Source organism: Pithys albifrons, chromosome 1, assembly GCF_047495875.1.
Source record: "Pithys albifrons albifrons isolate INPA30051 chromosome 1, PitAlb_v1, whole genome shotgun sequence".
NCBI lineage: Eukaryota > Metazoa > Chordata > Aves > Passeriformes > Thamnophilidae > Pithys > Pithys albifrons.
This window is the reverse complement of record NC_092458.1, coordinates 23,144,054-23,160,334: the sequence shown is the minus strand read 5'-3', so window position 1 is coordinate 23,160,334 and position 16,281 is coordinate 23,144,054. Positions and strand designations below refer to the sequence as shown.

The window sequence follows — 16,281 nt, the reverse complement described above, 5'->3', positions numbered from 1 at the left end:
GGTATTGACCACTCCTCCCTGCTTTGTGTCATCAGTGAACTTGTTGAGGCGGCATCCATCCCTTCATCCAAGTCACTGATGAATAAGTTAAATGCTGGGCCCAACACAACCCTGGGGGACACCACTAGTGACAGGCCTCCAACTAGACCCTGTGCCACTGATTGCCTCTAGACCTGCCATTAACCCAGTTCTAGCTGTCCACCCATCTCACTGTCCACTCATCCTGCCCACACTTCAAGAGATGGCCTATAAGGATGTTCTGAGAGACAGTATCAAAAGCCTTGCTGAATTAGAGGTAAACAAAATCCACTGCTCTCCCTTCATCCACCCAGATAGTTGTTTCATCATAAAACAAATTAGGTTGGTGACACATTATTTTCATCTAATGAATCCACGCTGACTACTCCTGATCACCTTGTCTTCCATGTGAACAGAGATGGCCTCCAGAATAAGGTGCTCCATCACCTTTCCAGAGACTGAGGTAGGACTGACTGGCTGGTCCCTGGGTCCTCCTTCTTAAGACCAAGGAGACATTTGCTGTCTTCCCATCCTCAGGCACCTCTCCTGATCACCACAGCCTTTCAAAGCTGATCACAAGTGGCCTCGCTATGGTGTTCACCAGCTCTCTCAGCACTCACGGATGCACTTCATCAGAGCCCATGGATCTGTGGATGTCAGGTGTGACGTGTTCTCTAATCCAATCCTCCTTGACTGAGGGAAGTCTTTCCTCCAACATTCCTCTCCCATGGTCATCTGGGTCAGAGATTCCTGAGGGCTGGACTGCAAAGATGTTCAGTACCTCTGCCTTTTCTGCATCCTCTGTTACCAGGGTTTCCCCTCCATTTAATAACAGGCCCATATTATCCTGTTTTCCTTTTGTTATTGATGCATTTAAAGAAGTCCTTGTTGTCACTGAAATCTTGGGAATCATCATCAACCTCCCTGACCACTTCAGGGTTGGCCAGAAGTTAAAGCTAAAGCCTGTCATTAAGGATATTGTTCAAATGCCTCTTAAACAGTGACAAGTTTGGTGGGACATCAACCATCTCTCAGAAGAAAGCCTGTTCCAGGTTTGACCCCTCATTAAAGAAATGCTTCCTAATACCAAGCCTAAAGCTCACTGTTTGCAGCTTTGAGCCATTCCCAAAGAAAAACTGCTGTAAATTTCAATGCTAGGATGTTATGGATGGGAGCAGAAGGGAAAAGAACAGCCCTGCAGACTGGCCAAGCAAGAACAGGATGAATGGAACAAGTGCATTCACATGGCCTTCACTGTGTCATGGCAACGTTGCTGCAATTCACATTGCTATCCCTTTCCTGAAGATGAGCTCGACTTTCACAGGTTGCAGAAACACTGTGAAAGGGATTAATGCACAACATATGGGGCAATTACACATTGCCTCCTTCAAAAACCTCCTCAATCATGTAGCATCTTCCAAATATTCCAGTTATAATTCGCTATAACCAAGTGTGCTAAGACATTTCATAGTAAGCAAGCAGAAGACATTAGCAGTGAAAGCCTAAATTAAGTAGTTTCTTGCTGTAAGGGGCTATTACTACTGTAGGAAAAGAGATGCACATGAACAGAACCACACTACTTTGTAAGAGACAAAAACTTAAAACAGCAAAACACCTTCAGCTGCACAAGTTTGCCACAGCAATTTAACATTCCCAGGAAAAGCTTTTTCGTAACTTCATAATTTTCTTAATAATTCCTATCTGGGATTTCAACCAAAGGTTAATTTTGTTGTTAAACAAGCTATAGGCAATAGCTTTCCACGCACTCACAACTAGCTGGGGTTACCTTGAGCTTCCTGGACATGCAGACACTGACCATGCTCAGAATCGGTTTGGGGTTTTCCGTCTGTGACTCACCAATAGCTATGGCCCAGTACACTTCTGATCCGTTCAATAACTCACCACATGCAATGGCAGAGTAAACCTGTGAGCCTGGAACCTGCAGTAAAATTCGAAACGGAGCGACGCGTGCATTAGAGTCTAACACGGCATCCAGGGCACCAACCAAGCGACCTGCAAAGAAAAGGGGGAAGAGACGATTACAGCCAGTTTTCACTTCTGTAGCCTACAAGTTACTTCACATCTAAAGCCATAAAATTAAAATACAAAACGTAACAATAATGACTCTTCCCAATTTTATGCTGCAGTTTACAGATGCTCAAAATGCAAAAGGCAAATCAGATTAGAAGATCAAAAGCATACAGAGTTCTTTGCACTTCGGGTTTTGCCTCATACATACGTATATAACCACGGAATTGAAGGAGAAAGACCTGAGGGCACCTTAAGAAGTTACCATTCCAGCCCCACTCTGAAGTTGGATAAATACACCTATGCCATAAGTGTGTTTGTCTAACCTGTTCTTCAAAACCTCCGACAACCAAGACGAAACAACTTCCCCAGCTAGCCTTTTCCACTATTTCCATTATGTATTCATAAAATAAACAAACAAAAAACCAATCAAAACAAAACTACTCCAAACAAACAAGCCAACCACCACAATCTTAAACTTTCTTGTTAAAAACTAATCATGCACCCTGGAATCTGGAAAGTAATTGGCCACAGGCACTTTTGATATTAATGCTTGACAAGAAGAAAAAGTATCATCATGGTTTCCCGCCCTTTAATGATTTCTCTTTTTCTAAAGAAAACCCAATCATCTCATCTCTTCCTTATGGAAGCTCTTTTGAAAAAGCTCATTGTTCTTGAGCTTAAACTGGAATCTCTCCAGCTTATCTTTAAGCATGACTCTCTGAACTGGACCTTGATGCTCACTGCCACTGAAGTCTCAGCCATAGGTAGAATGGGAGATGACCTCCTTCCTGTATCTTGCATACATGCCACTGTATCCAAGAAAGCTTGCAGTATCCCACTGTAAATCAGCACTTGATATCAATACAAGCAAACTCACTTTGAAGAACCGGAGCAATTTCTGCCTCCAAAAAAAGACTTTCCAGTCTGGAGGGCACCTGGAGTTGCTGACCTTTCTTTTGAACAGGCAAAGCCAAACCATCCATGAAAAAAATATCTGAGTGTGATGATTTTCATTTTAAAGTAACTCAGAATTGGTTTATGGTGCTTACAAATAGCAATTCAGGAGTAACTTTATATTCAATTCCCCTGTGCAACCTCCATATAACCTCCTAAGGAGAGGGATGGCAGAGAGCAAGTAATGGCTATACCATGTTTGCTCATGTCACTGGAGCAACCAGGAAATTTTCTGCAATACTATGTTTTCCCTTAGCATATGTAATCTTTTCAACCTGTTGCACATATGTAATCTTTTCAACCTAATATGTAATCTTTTCAACTCTAATCCAACACAAAAGGAACTACTCTCAACCTCCAAAAGGTTTGCCAGCCCTTGGAACCACGTGCTGTTTTAAAAATGTTATTCTCCAGTCCATCACCTAAGTGATTAATGGAAACAATGGAGATCTACAAAGTCTTCACCCTAATTGCCTTTGTTCCTCTGGACAACAAACCACGGCTAATTAATTTGAGTATAGTACAACAAATCAGCACTGTAACCACTTCCTGGTCTAAAGGTGTAAGAAGCTCATGAGAAACAGCATCAAAAAACTGAAAGTGAAGAACTTTACAACAAATACTTCCTCCTCACATCCACACACACTGTCGATGATGTCTTCAAAGCCAAACAGAAGTTGGGCACAATATGTCTTAAAAGTCTATGGTGAAATATTCTTCACCAGCAGTTTTCTTCTCAGCTAAGTATGTGACCAGATGTTATATTCATCTATTTAAAATGGAGATCTGAATTTGGAGACCAATAATACAAATAATAACTAGTATTGCTAAATGCTCTCCTGTAACTACAAGAAAAAGACAAAAATTCATCCTACTATAAAAGGTAGCAAATTACTTGTACTCACAGAAAACAAAGCACCAATTTCAGTGTGCAGTCTTCACACAGCTGGATTAAAGCCAAGTAAGAGAGAATCAAATGATGTGGAAAACAAACATAGGGTCTAACTTTCAAATTTCAAGAGACTTGAGACATCACAAGAAAAAAAAGAGAAGAAACTTATGAAGCACTGTGCACGTTTTGCCCTGATGACAGACCCAGGAGAAAGACTTCCTTTCATTTCACTAAGGTCTGAAAAGTCAACTAACAGCAAGTGCCACCAGAGTTGCTAGAGAATGCTTAATGAACACCAGATTTGTGAAATACCTTTTTTTTTTCTTAAGAAACCATGGAAAAACACATGAAAGCACAGAAGTAGCTGCAAAATTTAGTTTTACTTTTTAGCCTGTGCAAAATCAATTCCTTTTTCTCTTCCTGAACAACAGACCAGAAAATTCAATTCCTCTTCTCACTGTTTACTTCTGCTTACAATTTCCATTTTGCTTGGGAACCATTAAAAAGAAACCATTCGTCCTTCAACTGTACAAAGAAATAATCACCTCCCTTGTCTAAACTAAACACAGCTAATATATTAACTAAGGGTGACAAAGAGGAGCCAGAACTAAGAATCAAAGGGGGAGAAAAAAATGGCAATTACTAAGAGTGTATTTGCAGAAGCATGAAAAGGATTCAACATTAATATACACTCAGGCCTAATATAATTTAGTTGAAACTGCAGCAGCATGAAAATTATAAAAACTGGAGGCAAAATTTTTCCAGTGCAAGTTGCCTCATATTCATTCAGTGTAACTTTTGAACCATAACATCAAAAAATAAACAACCTAAAAATCCCTGAACAAACAAACAACTTTATGCAGTACACTGATTTTGAGACATGCTTTGAAAAATGCTGAGCTTGTGAGCAAGCACCTTTGTAATAATATATCCTAACAGTTTGTTCCATGGAAGGGTGTCTCATAAAACAGAATCTGTTTATAAACTAAGAAGGTCACTTGCAAGTACATATAAATTAAAGTGTCTCTGGTTCATATGTTGATGCATCAGGTTGCCTTCAGTCAGGATGATGCAGACCTCTTCCACAGAACAAGCAACAGTGAAACCATTTAGACTACAGGACAGTAAAACATGAAAAGGAAATAGAAGCAGAAGGGGAAAAGTGAGAAGAACTGCTACACTGGTTTTCTTCCCAAAACTCCCATTTTTTTATTTTTACTCTATACGGGAGAAGACTTTTGGGAGTAACTTAAAATTCAGCATACCTCTTCCCCTTTAACAAGCCACTTCACCATCTAATTGTCCTCCTTCTGACCTCCCAAGATGCAGAAGTATTTCAGGAACAGCAATTAACCGTACAGTAACTGTACTAAGGAAAGCTGCAGATGAAGGCTTAGAAAGCCTCCTGCTAGAGACCACTGACAGAACATTGCAGGTTCCTCAAAAGGTACAAGTTTCTTCCTGCAGAAAGAATATTTCCAGGCTAAAACTCACATGCAAATGACTGGTGTAGCACACACACTTTTGACAAATATGGAGAAGACAGGAGAAGTGGAAAAAGACACTTTTCTACTGAAATTATATGCTTCTCCTCAATAAATATGACCACTTTAGTTGGAACTTGGGTTTCAGGTAGGGTAATCTCTACCTATATTTTTTCAGAAGTTTATAAAATATATGTGGAAAACTCACTACAAATGCCACACCTTACCCTTAGCTTTTATTTCACTGAAACATCTACTTTCATGCATATTTTGTTGCTTGAATACTGAAAACTGGAGACCTCCAAGAAAAATAAGACTGTTGTACTTCCAATTGCAAATTCATTTGTATCAAATGCACATGCATATTAGGATAAAACAAATAACCTGGAGTATCAAAATTAGAAAAGAACTGCTTTAAATTGTGTAACAGGTAGAAATCATCTCCCCTTTACAGAGGTCAACATGTAACCAAGGACACAAATAGGACATCATGCACCATGAACTTGTTGAGTATTTCTTCACACACACACACACACAAAATAAATCAAGGATATTTTACAAGAATCAGGTTCTCAAATGCACTATCACAAGTGTACCACTCTTCATCTCTGAAGACATGGTTCCTTTTAACCACACAGAAAGATAAAAGATCCCATTAAAACTTATCTTGTGTCATGTTCATAACTAATCTAGGAAAAGGAACATGTTTACGGTAAGTTAATTTAACACCAACTTCTACTAAACACATCATATCTTTCAAACTAAAGAATGCAGGCTCCTTTTCCAAATCACTATTAATTATCCACATGGTATTTCAAAAATGGCTTTAAACTTCCAAGACACTGGGCAGAGGGTGATTAAAGCTGAACTCAAACAAAAAACTGAGCTGAGAAACTATTATTTCCCTATTTCAGGACGATATTCAAGAGTCAGTCCAAGACATCCTCTACATAACAGCAAGATGATTTCTACTTACCTCCATCATATTCTGAAGGCCTTAAAGGGAAATTTTTGAGAACTACTCAAATGCCTTCCCATAAATGGGGTGGTCACTTCATCAGCTAAACCATTCTGCAAGGCAGAGAGACTTGGATTGAACAATTAGGAGTCTGGGACCAATAAGTTAATTAAATCCTAACAAAAAATAATACTAAAAGGCAAAAGGACAAAGCTGCCATGGCTTTATTGCTTTCCTTTTTTTTTTTTTTTATTTTTTTGGGGGGGAGGGGAGCAGGGGTGACAGAAGAAAGATAAAAAAAGGAGAGTTAAGTCCTAGACTAAGTGACAAGGAAGCCTGCAGTACCACAAAGCTCAGCAAAGTCACCCTTTCAGTTTTACTGTGTTTTTAAATAAGACATCTGGTCACCACAGCCAGGATCTTTCATTTAACACAAACTCATAAATTCATTACAAAGTAAGGAGTGAAGGACAGTGTAGTTCAAAGAAGCAATTACATGTGGTACCTGCAATTAGTTGGTAAAAAATTCTGATGGCACTTTTAAAATCTGGGGAACAGCGGGTCAGATGCACACATAGAGGCACCTCTTCCCACCCACGTTCCACAGCCCTGAACTGCCCAAATCAAGCACTTACAGCACTCTTCCAAAATCAAAGGGGTGACAGAGAAGACAGAGTCCAACCTGTGTCTCCAGCATCCTGGGGAACAGTTTTAGTCACTGTACAAGCAATCTGACCACTACAGAAGTTTGAAGCAAATAGAAAATTGTCCCTTCACTTCTCCTAAGTTTACTTGGAAAAAAAAATACTTGAGATTTCCATCGCACCTGAGAACAGCAGAGCTGGACAGATGTGCAACAAGGCCTGACTTAAAAGTATTTCCCAAATCCACACCTTCCAAGAAAACTGTCAGAGGACTACCACCATACGAGGATCCAAACCAGACTGCCAAGATGCTCAGTGATTCCAAAGTTGAGGCTTCTCTTGGTCACAGGCACCTGGCATTTCCAAAGTCAGGACAGTGATGGCACCAGGCCATCTCCAGGGACAAGCAGTGACGACTCACTGGCTGTTCTGCAGGGACATGGAAAAGAGCAATTGGTGGCTACACTCACTCATTTTGTGCCCATGCCATGTTTTAAATACTCATACCCTTCCTATTTTTTCCCATCAGATTAGGTTATTCTTGTAAGACAAAACCACCAAACTGAGGCATTTACAATTACAGTCACAGCACAACATCATTCTAGGATATCGCTCCGGTACAAAGCCATGAAATGAAAAGCATGCCTTCCAATTCATCCTTGGGAGCTCACTGCTGCTTGCTACATCTGCTCCACCAGAGAAAGCTGGGGGCGGGAAGAAAAACAAGCCCAGCTGTCTGACAAAAGCTATACTTCACCCAAAAGGAGAAAGCTCTTCCCAGGATGTGGAAGAAGCTAACAGCACAGGTTGCTTCCCAGTGGTTGCAGTTTTGCAAGGAGAGTTCGGAGCTGCAGGAGACACTCTAAGCTGTTCAGGCATGTGAATTGGGACAAAAGAGCAAATCAAACAATTCAAACGATCATAAAAATATAGTTGGGTTTTTTTTAAGGACAGTGAAATTGTACTAACAGCTTCAACAAAGCAGAATTAATCTCAGCTCTTTGAGGCAGAGAAGCACTCCATACCCTGAATCCTAATTACACTTCTTCACATAGCTTCCTCCATCCCGCAGTGATTTGCAAACAATTAGCGTCTGGCAATAGCCATGGTGGGCAGCAATTAGCCACACTAGAGGAGGCAAGCAAACTGGCTGAAGGAACAGCCCACCACCAGGCAGAACACAGGGAGGATGTACCCGTTCCTTAGCCCCTGCCATCCCTGTGCTCCAGCTGGGGGAACAGAAAGCTGCTTTTGACACCAACAAGGATAAGCTCAGCCTGGGACAGCATCAACTAGCAGGAGCTGCTTGCCTGGCTCTGAAAGGCATCTCAGCAGCTCTCCTTAGGACCAATGTCCTTGCTGAGAGAGGGATGGGGGAGTTATAAAGCTGACTCCCACTGGGCCTCAACCACCCTACTATGCAGGAGTCCTAACTAGTGACCCCATGAGTGGCCCAAGAAGACCCAGAGCTGAGATGCACTGAGGACCACTGCTGCCTCCATCCTCCCCTCTCACAGCCCAGCTAGAGAGTGCCACACATCTCACAGCCACCGAGAATTATAGGTAAAGGTGGAGGCTTTTGAACTGCACCACAGTAGGACACAGCCCAGGACAGTGGATATGAAGCTATCATTGGTCAGTGGTGGCCCCAGCATAAATGGGTGGGGACATCTTTCATGCGATCTTGATTTGATTTCCCTAGAAGTTCAAAACTCAGATGTTTATCAGGTTGTTACTTTCACTGAGAACTCCCTAAAACGTGGTTTTGATGGGTAAGAACACCATCAGTTATGCAAGGCCACTAATGACAAGGGCTTAATGTCTTGGCTTTACACCAGCCACACTGTCTTCATTTAATTTTGTAAATTTATATCAACAGGTTTTGATACAATACAGCACCCATTAGAAAGTATTCCTTATTATTCTTCTAACACCAGGAAAAAAAAAAGCAGAACTTATTTGGGTAAATACATAAGAAAAAGGTTGAAGGAGAACTCCTCCAACGGCTGTAGGAAGGCTCTGTTTCCTTTGTAACGATAAGGGCTCACCACACTCAAAGATAAGCACAGACAACGTTAGATTTCAGCATAAAGACCTCCTGCTCCCAGCATTTATTCACCCAGGGAAATACCAAACATCCAAACGCTTACAATACTTCCAATGCAGGCTTTGCCAGATCAAACACTGCCACTAGGGAAACTGGTTTCTGTTGACTGGGACTTTTTCAATCTGGCATGTAGAAACAAATTGTAACAAAGTACTTAACCATTATTCCCAGATCCCAGTTCTCCAGGGAAGGAGAACACGAGAAATAGCAGCAGTTCAGGCATTTCACTCCTTGGTGTCTGCAGGTCCCCGTGACTCCATTTCCCCTCAATGTGATGCTGAGCTCTTGCATTGGACCATCACATCACTAGGGAAAGACTACACTGAGGGAAGAAGTACAGAGATGAACCAAGCACCCTCTCTCACAGAAGGGTGGAAATGGCATCACCACCCTGGGGCACTGGTTATTCCTCCTCAGCCCGGCTTCCCCCACAGGCTGCTTCCCCAAGCGGGCACGCTGCCATGGCAGAGCACTCACAGCTGCTTATCTCAGTCCTCTGCCATCAGTCCAGGGTACACCAAGCCTATTTTTATAGCCCTCAAGGCTGCTGAACCAAATGTTTTGATTCTCACTTTACAGGTGAAAATACCTGAAACTGTTTTCCATCTGAAAATGGACAAGAAGATGGGACATACAAGCGGCTGCAGGAGCCCTGTAAATTATTCAGACAAAGGGTGCTACTTGGGGCAACATTTAAAAGTCTCTCGCTCTTTTAGGTGTGTGCTGTGAATAATGCTGAATAGACCAAACTAGTTCTACTTAAACTGCCACTACAGACATCCTCAATTATTTTATAGAGAAGACTTTTTTCCTGTGAAGGTAGTGAGACACTGGAACACATTGCTCGGAGAAGCTGTGGATGCCCCATCCCTGGAAGTGTTGAAGGCCAGACTGGATGGGGCTTCAAGCAACCTAGTCTAGTGGGAGGTGTCCCTGTCCATGGCAGGGGAGCTGGAACTAGATGGTCTTTAAGGTGGAAGTGTTGAAGGCCAGACTGGATGGGGCTTCAAGCAACCTAGTCTAGCGGGAGGTGTCCCTGTCCATGGCAGGGGAGCTGGAACTAGATGGTCTTTAAGGTCCCTTCCAGACCATATATTCTGTGATTCTCTTGCCCTTTCCTGCACCATTTGGCCTCCACAGCAAGAAAATAAAAAGCCAGTGTAGCTGTTTACTGGATTAGTTTTGCTGTGCCTTAGGAGAAGGAAACTCACCCCAGAAAGGCAAGCAAAGTGGGTCAGAACAGCATACACAGCTCAGCCAGCTCAGGGGTCAGGAATCTGAGTGCCTGGTTTTGCAGGTAATAGCCTGGCCCCCTGCTCTTATCCTTCCTTCCTGCTCATGCCTTCCAGACCAAACACTGTAACAGAGAAGCCACACTCCTAAGAAAGAGCTTGTAAGTATGCATTTTCCCTAAAAAAATGTTACAGTAAAATAAACAGATGAAAAAAGGGGAAAAAAACCTGCTGATCTGAATTCCAGTTGAGGGCAAGGCTAGATAACGTTTTGACTGGAGTCCAAGCTTTCAATAAAGTATGTGGATTTCTCCCTCTCCTGTGCAAGGCTTCAGAGAGAAAACAAAACCGTGAATACTGACAGTGAACATACCAATATCCTTTATTAACACCAGCATTGTGGCACCTTCCTCTCCTCAAACTGCTACATTTTAAATAAGTGTTTTGTTGGGGGTTTTGGTTTTTTTCATTAGCACTCAGATTGAGCCTTTATTTATCCTTAACTTGTTTTAGCACCCTGAACATATTTTAAGATAAAAAGGCAAGCCATTTTGAAGACTGTACTGGAACAGACCTTTTAACTTGATTCTAAGAATATACTATTCATTTTGCCTTTCTGCCTTTCAGAAGGTAAAAAAGTTTATTTTTTATTCCCTAGTAAAAATCCAAGTCTTCATGGTATTTTTTTATCCTCTCCTGCTACCATGTAATGAACAGGGGCAAACTAGATGGATTCCTCACTGAGTTGCAGGAATTCTCAAACACATTGGTCCCTTTGCTGCCTTTCCCTGAAAGTGACTCCAGTATTTGCTTTAGATCTTGAAAGATGCACAGGACTACTAAAAGCTGAGGTAGTGACAATGTTTACAGGACCACTTGAACAGGAGAGTATGAAAGCACAGCAAAAGGTCTTTTGCTTTTTTCATTTCCATGAAAAAGACACAGAGCTTACCAATAGCCATTTTTCTGTATGCATTAAAAAACCCTAAAATCCAGGCAAAGGGAAAACAAGGATGAAAGAAAGGTCCTATCACATAAACAGTCACATCTGCATTGACAACCAAGATGTACTCTGTAGATCAGTTTGAAAGCTATCACCCTGCAAGAATTTTATTTGAAAGAAAAAATTAAATCTTAAGACGGGGCTTTACTTCAGTTGCTGGCTTACAGTTCATGGAAGTCTATTTATCATGTCTACCACATTTATTTTTATTAAAATAATAATAATAAGATTCAGATTCACCTACAGAAGATGTTTCTTTTTGCTAGTGTATTATCTTACATTTACAGTTGTGAACCATAAAGGTTTACATGAGCTAAAGAAGTAATGAATTTCCTTTCAAAATGTTCATCTTCTGTGAACTGCAAACAATACAAGACCATATCCAGCTTGGAAAGTGCCTGGAGCTGAAAATGGAGGCTGGAAGAATAGTAGGACAAAATATAACTAAATTAAAAACATGGGTCAAACAGTTTGAAATGAGTTCATTTTAAAGCCTTATTTAACCTTATTTTAAAAAACAGAGGATTCACAAGTGTTTAAAAGAATCCTAAGTGGGGTTTCATATGCTAAGAGTGTGCAATGTGAAGTATTGTATAAACTGCAACTCCAATGCTAGCTGCTTGGTAAGAGTGAAATACTCATGATGAAATTGTTCCCAACACCTCCCAGAACAAGCAGTTTTGCTGTCAAAATGCACAAAACTAATCTAATCAAACAGGAAAATGCATGAAGTTTTCAGCAGCCTCTAATAAAAATGAAAGTAGTGGTCCACTTAAAGGCTAAACCATCTTTTGGTATTTACCATAAGGCATTTGAAAGTATTTTTGACTATTGACATCTCAAGCTTATCATTAATATGTAACCTCAGAACTAAAGATATCAGCAAGTATTAAATCCAGCTAACTTTGTCCTGTTAGTCATGGCCACATCACAAGCCTTTTTTGTAGGGATCACTAAAGGGCTCTCCAATTAGCCTAAGAAAAACTCAGAAGGAATAGAAATTGATTAGTTAAATAATTTTTTAAAAATCCCTAACTTAAAAGTAGTTTAAAAATTAGTTATCAAGTAAAACATAGTTACTGTTTTGTAAAGTATTTCTAAAACATTATCAATTTCCTTTCTAACAGAGCTGTCAAGTACAGATCCAGGTAAAGTGGCAAGTTAAAACTTCTACTGGGAAAAGCATGTATCTCAGGAAGATAGAACCCAGAAGGACACTGGTTAGGTAATGAAGAGTTAAATACAGCCTCCATCATTTCTTGTAAGCCCAGTGTGCATTTGGTAACTGCCCTAGGACACAAATTAAATAACAGTAGGAAATACAGTCTTTCACTTACAAACATCTGCTCAGAGTCTGACTGAAACACACTACACAAAGAAAGAGACACAGATACAGAAGAAAAGCACATTTGTGCAAGAAATCTTCTCTAGTCCATCCTTCAGGAATTAAATCCCCATAAAATGTACCCTCTAGCTGTGCTAACTTACTCTTACCTAATAGATAAAATGCCCTGGTAAGGAAAAAGAAGTGTCCTAGAATTAAAAAAGACATGCAAATCCAAGAATTGGGCCATAAAACAGATGTCCCCACATAGGTTCAGTGCAAATACCATGTTGTGGCAACACACACAAGAGCAGCTCAGGTGTGACACCCTTCCACCTCATTTAAAGCCAAGTAGATCACAGGTGGTCTGCTGCCCAATCTACACTCTTAAAAAACTGACTCTTCTGGAGGATTTGTTCTTCCGATCCCACGTGGGTCAAACATGGCCTGAGACATGTAGCCTTCTCCTCACTGGAGAAGTTATGAGATTTTCTTTTACCTTACCGTGGGACCTGCTTTCACATACAGGACCTTCACATCTCTGAAACTTCTACCTTTTCATCAAATTTAACTGCAACTGGCCAGAGCTTATGCTGTTAAAGGGAACTGAAAACAGATATGGATATTGTTCTCATTTAAGGTTTGCTTCCTCAGTAAAACGAACTTCTAACTTTTGGCTCCGTTGCTTGGTAGCCCATGCTCTGAAGTATGGCAGTGCTTTACTGCCCTTCATATCTGTCAGTTTGGAAAATACAGGTATTAATAAAGTGTCTCTATACTCACGTAAGGCAAGAATCAGTAGGTCAGCTTTGCACTGAAAGCAGTTACCAGCAAAGCCCAGCTGGTTCTCAGCACAGGTCTCCATTTCATTCATTGCAAGTAAAAACTGTGAAAAAAAATTACACTGTCTGTCTAACTCCAGCTATGCTTAATGCTCTGTAAACCCTTGCATTTTGGTTTTAGGACTCGAATTTCTAAGCCCTTTTAAATACAAATATCTCCAAATGGTTTAAGAGACTGTCATAATCTACAGTTCCCTTGCAAAATGAGCGAGACGGGAGCGGCTTTCCTTTGCCAGCCAAGAGATCTGAGCAAGCCTGTGCACTGTAGAATCAGCAAAATGATTCACCTGAAACTTAACTAGAGAGAAAAGCAGTTTGTTTGGTTTAAGCTTGCAAATTTCTGTAGTGAAAAGCTCAGGCACAAGGCATCAACACTTGTGAAACTGAACCTCATGATTGTCCTGGACCTAAATCAAGCAGCTGTAAACGGCTATTTTTAACTCTGAAAATTAATCCACATCGTCCTTACAGTCACAAAAGAGTGGTCTGACTTCCACACAGGGGGCAGGGGAAAACATGAAGGTAAGCATTTAACTCGTGGCAAAACTTCCACTTCATTAGTAATACAGTGATTGCATGGGCCCTATCAAACCACAATTAAGTTTTGTGCCCTTTACATACAGGTAGGAAAAGCTTTGATTAAAAAAAAAAAACAAACACAGAAAGCATTATTATCGAATGGCAAGGGTCAATGACTCAGGAACGAAAGGTTTTAATAAAATAAATATCAAATGTGGTAATGCAGCTTCTTAAACTCCCTAGAAACCTTGACTTCGAAAATGCCTGACCATCCTTTCAAATATATAAGCCACCGTCAAAAATTCTAATTTTTGTGAGGTACAAAACAGCCTCATCTGCTTTTAAGTAAGAACTACACTGTTAAACTATATTATTTGTCCAAAGCGTAGTTTGTTTGAATTCAGCTGCTGATGTCTTTCAGCCAAAAGTTTGGCCCGAATTCCCTGCTCTACAACGTCAGCACAGCCTCCTGCAACATTCCCGCTGGAGTTACCCACGGATCCACACCGCTGCGAGGGGACAGCGTGATCCTTCTCCCAATACATCCTTCACTACATGTACCTGAGGCACCACATGGATAAAACGTGCCTGATCTACAGCCACATAAGCCGCAGTATAATTATTGCAAAAAATAAATCGGAATCCACTTTTCCACAATACCGAATTAACCATCTCCTCCCCGTAAATGTCACGTATCGTCCAAAAGCCAGGAGTCCTATACAGGACTGTATTTGCGCAGCTCTTCTTATCGAAAGGGGAGGCAAATCGCGGCCGGTCGGGGTACAGCCCGGTGGTACACGGGTGGTACAGCCCAACCGGGCACCACCGGCATCCCACGGCATCTCCCACCCCCCGCGGCCGTCGGGACCGCGCCGATCCCGCCGGCGGCGCTGCCCAGCCGCGCTCCGCGGCCGCGCTTGGTCCCGCTGGAACCCGTCGGGAGAGGAGCGCGGGGTCGTAACAACAAAAGTGGCTTCAGCGCTGCCCAAGGCTATGGAAGGGCGAAGCTGCTCCCCAGGCAGTTCGGGGTGAGCCGGGCCGGGGCCGCCCCTACTGCGCGGCCGGCGGCAGCCCCCGCCCCGCCGCCGCCCTCTCCGCGCTACCGCCGAGCCGTGCCGAGCCGTGCCTAACCGAGCCGTGCCTAACAGAGCCGCGGGCCGAACAAAGAGGCCGCTCCCGTCTGGCCCGGGTGCCCCGCACGGCCAAGTCCCCGCGGGGCAGATGGGGGCGGACCCCCGCCCAGCCCGGCCGGGCGCCCCGCCGAGCCCTCGCGCCGCCGGGTACCCGTGAAGCGGCCGCCGCCGTCTCCGTGGCCCCGACGCCGCTGCAGGATGAAGTAGCCGCTGCTCTTCTGCGTGACCCACAGCTTGAGGGCGTTCTTCAGCAGCACCTCCTCGGGCTTCAGCCACATCTTTGCCCGGTTCGGCGTCTCGCCCTCTCCCCGCTCCGAGCCCGCACCGCCGCGGCCGCCCGGGTCACATCGCCCCCCGCGGGCTGCACCGCCCGCTCCGGCTCCCTCTGCGCGGGCCCGGCCGCCGGGGAGGAGCCGGGGGCGGAGCTCGGGATCGGGCCGCCCTCCCCGCGGAGCTGCGGGCTATGTGCGGCGGCTGCGTGAGGTGCGGTGGGGCACGCCGGCCGGAGCGAGCGGGAGCAGGGAGCAGGTTCAGGCTCTTCCTCTCGGTGGTCCCATGGCGCCCGGAGCCCCACACACAGCACACTGAGGTTCCTGCGGCCCCGCAGGGTGCTGGAGGATTCCCTGCCGCAGGGACTGCAGCCGGGGGGCACTCGGTGTAAGGCCCCGCACCCCCGGCGTGTGCCCCGCACCCGTGGGCTGTGCCACGGCCCCGCCGCGGGAACCGCCGGGAGCGCGGGAAGCAAAGGGCGCGCTGGCCGCGGGGAGAGGTGGAGTGGGGCACTCTGCTTTCCTGTGCCTTCTGGATCTCAGCCTGACATGTGAGCCCGCAGCGACTTATTTTGATGTTCCAGTGCTTGAAACATCGTTTTTCAGCTGAAAAGTCAGAATCGTAATTTTACAGCTTTGGGTTTGTTTGTTGGGGTTTTTTTTCTTATTTTAAGAAATAATCTGGCACTGCTTGCAGTTTAGATGTTAGCGGGATCATTTGTGGACCGGCACAAATGGTCACTGCTGCAGCACCTTACGTTGGTAATCCTCTGATGCTATATTTTACATTTTTATTAACACAGATTGCCATTAATGAGGGTGATAAGTCACTGGAACAGGTTGCCCAGAGAAGCTGCAAATGCCCTATCCC

At 43.4% G+C, this 16,281-nt stretch overlaps 1 protein-coding gene across 2 annotated transcripts in view; it reads right to left on the bottom strand.

The window, feature by feature from the left end:
* The window catches only part of TBC1D8 (TBC1 domain family member 8), a 50,295-nt gene extending 34,764 nt beyond the window's left edge, over nt 1-15,531 (bottom strand). For both annotated transcript variants that reach the window (XM_071580165.1, XM_071580255.1), the window contains exons 1-2: nt 15,293-15,531; nt 1,921-2,031 (exon numbers count right to left, since the gene is read on the bottom strand). In XM_071580165.1, coding sequence (XP_071436266.1) covers nt 1,921-2,031; nt 15,293-15,419 — 238 coding nt within the window. In that variant the 5' untranslated portion in view covers nt 15,420-15,531. The remainder of the gene's footprint in view (nt 1-1,920; nt 2,032-15,292) is intronic.
* Between the last annotated feature and the right edge of the window lie 750 nt (nt 15,532-16,281).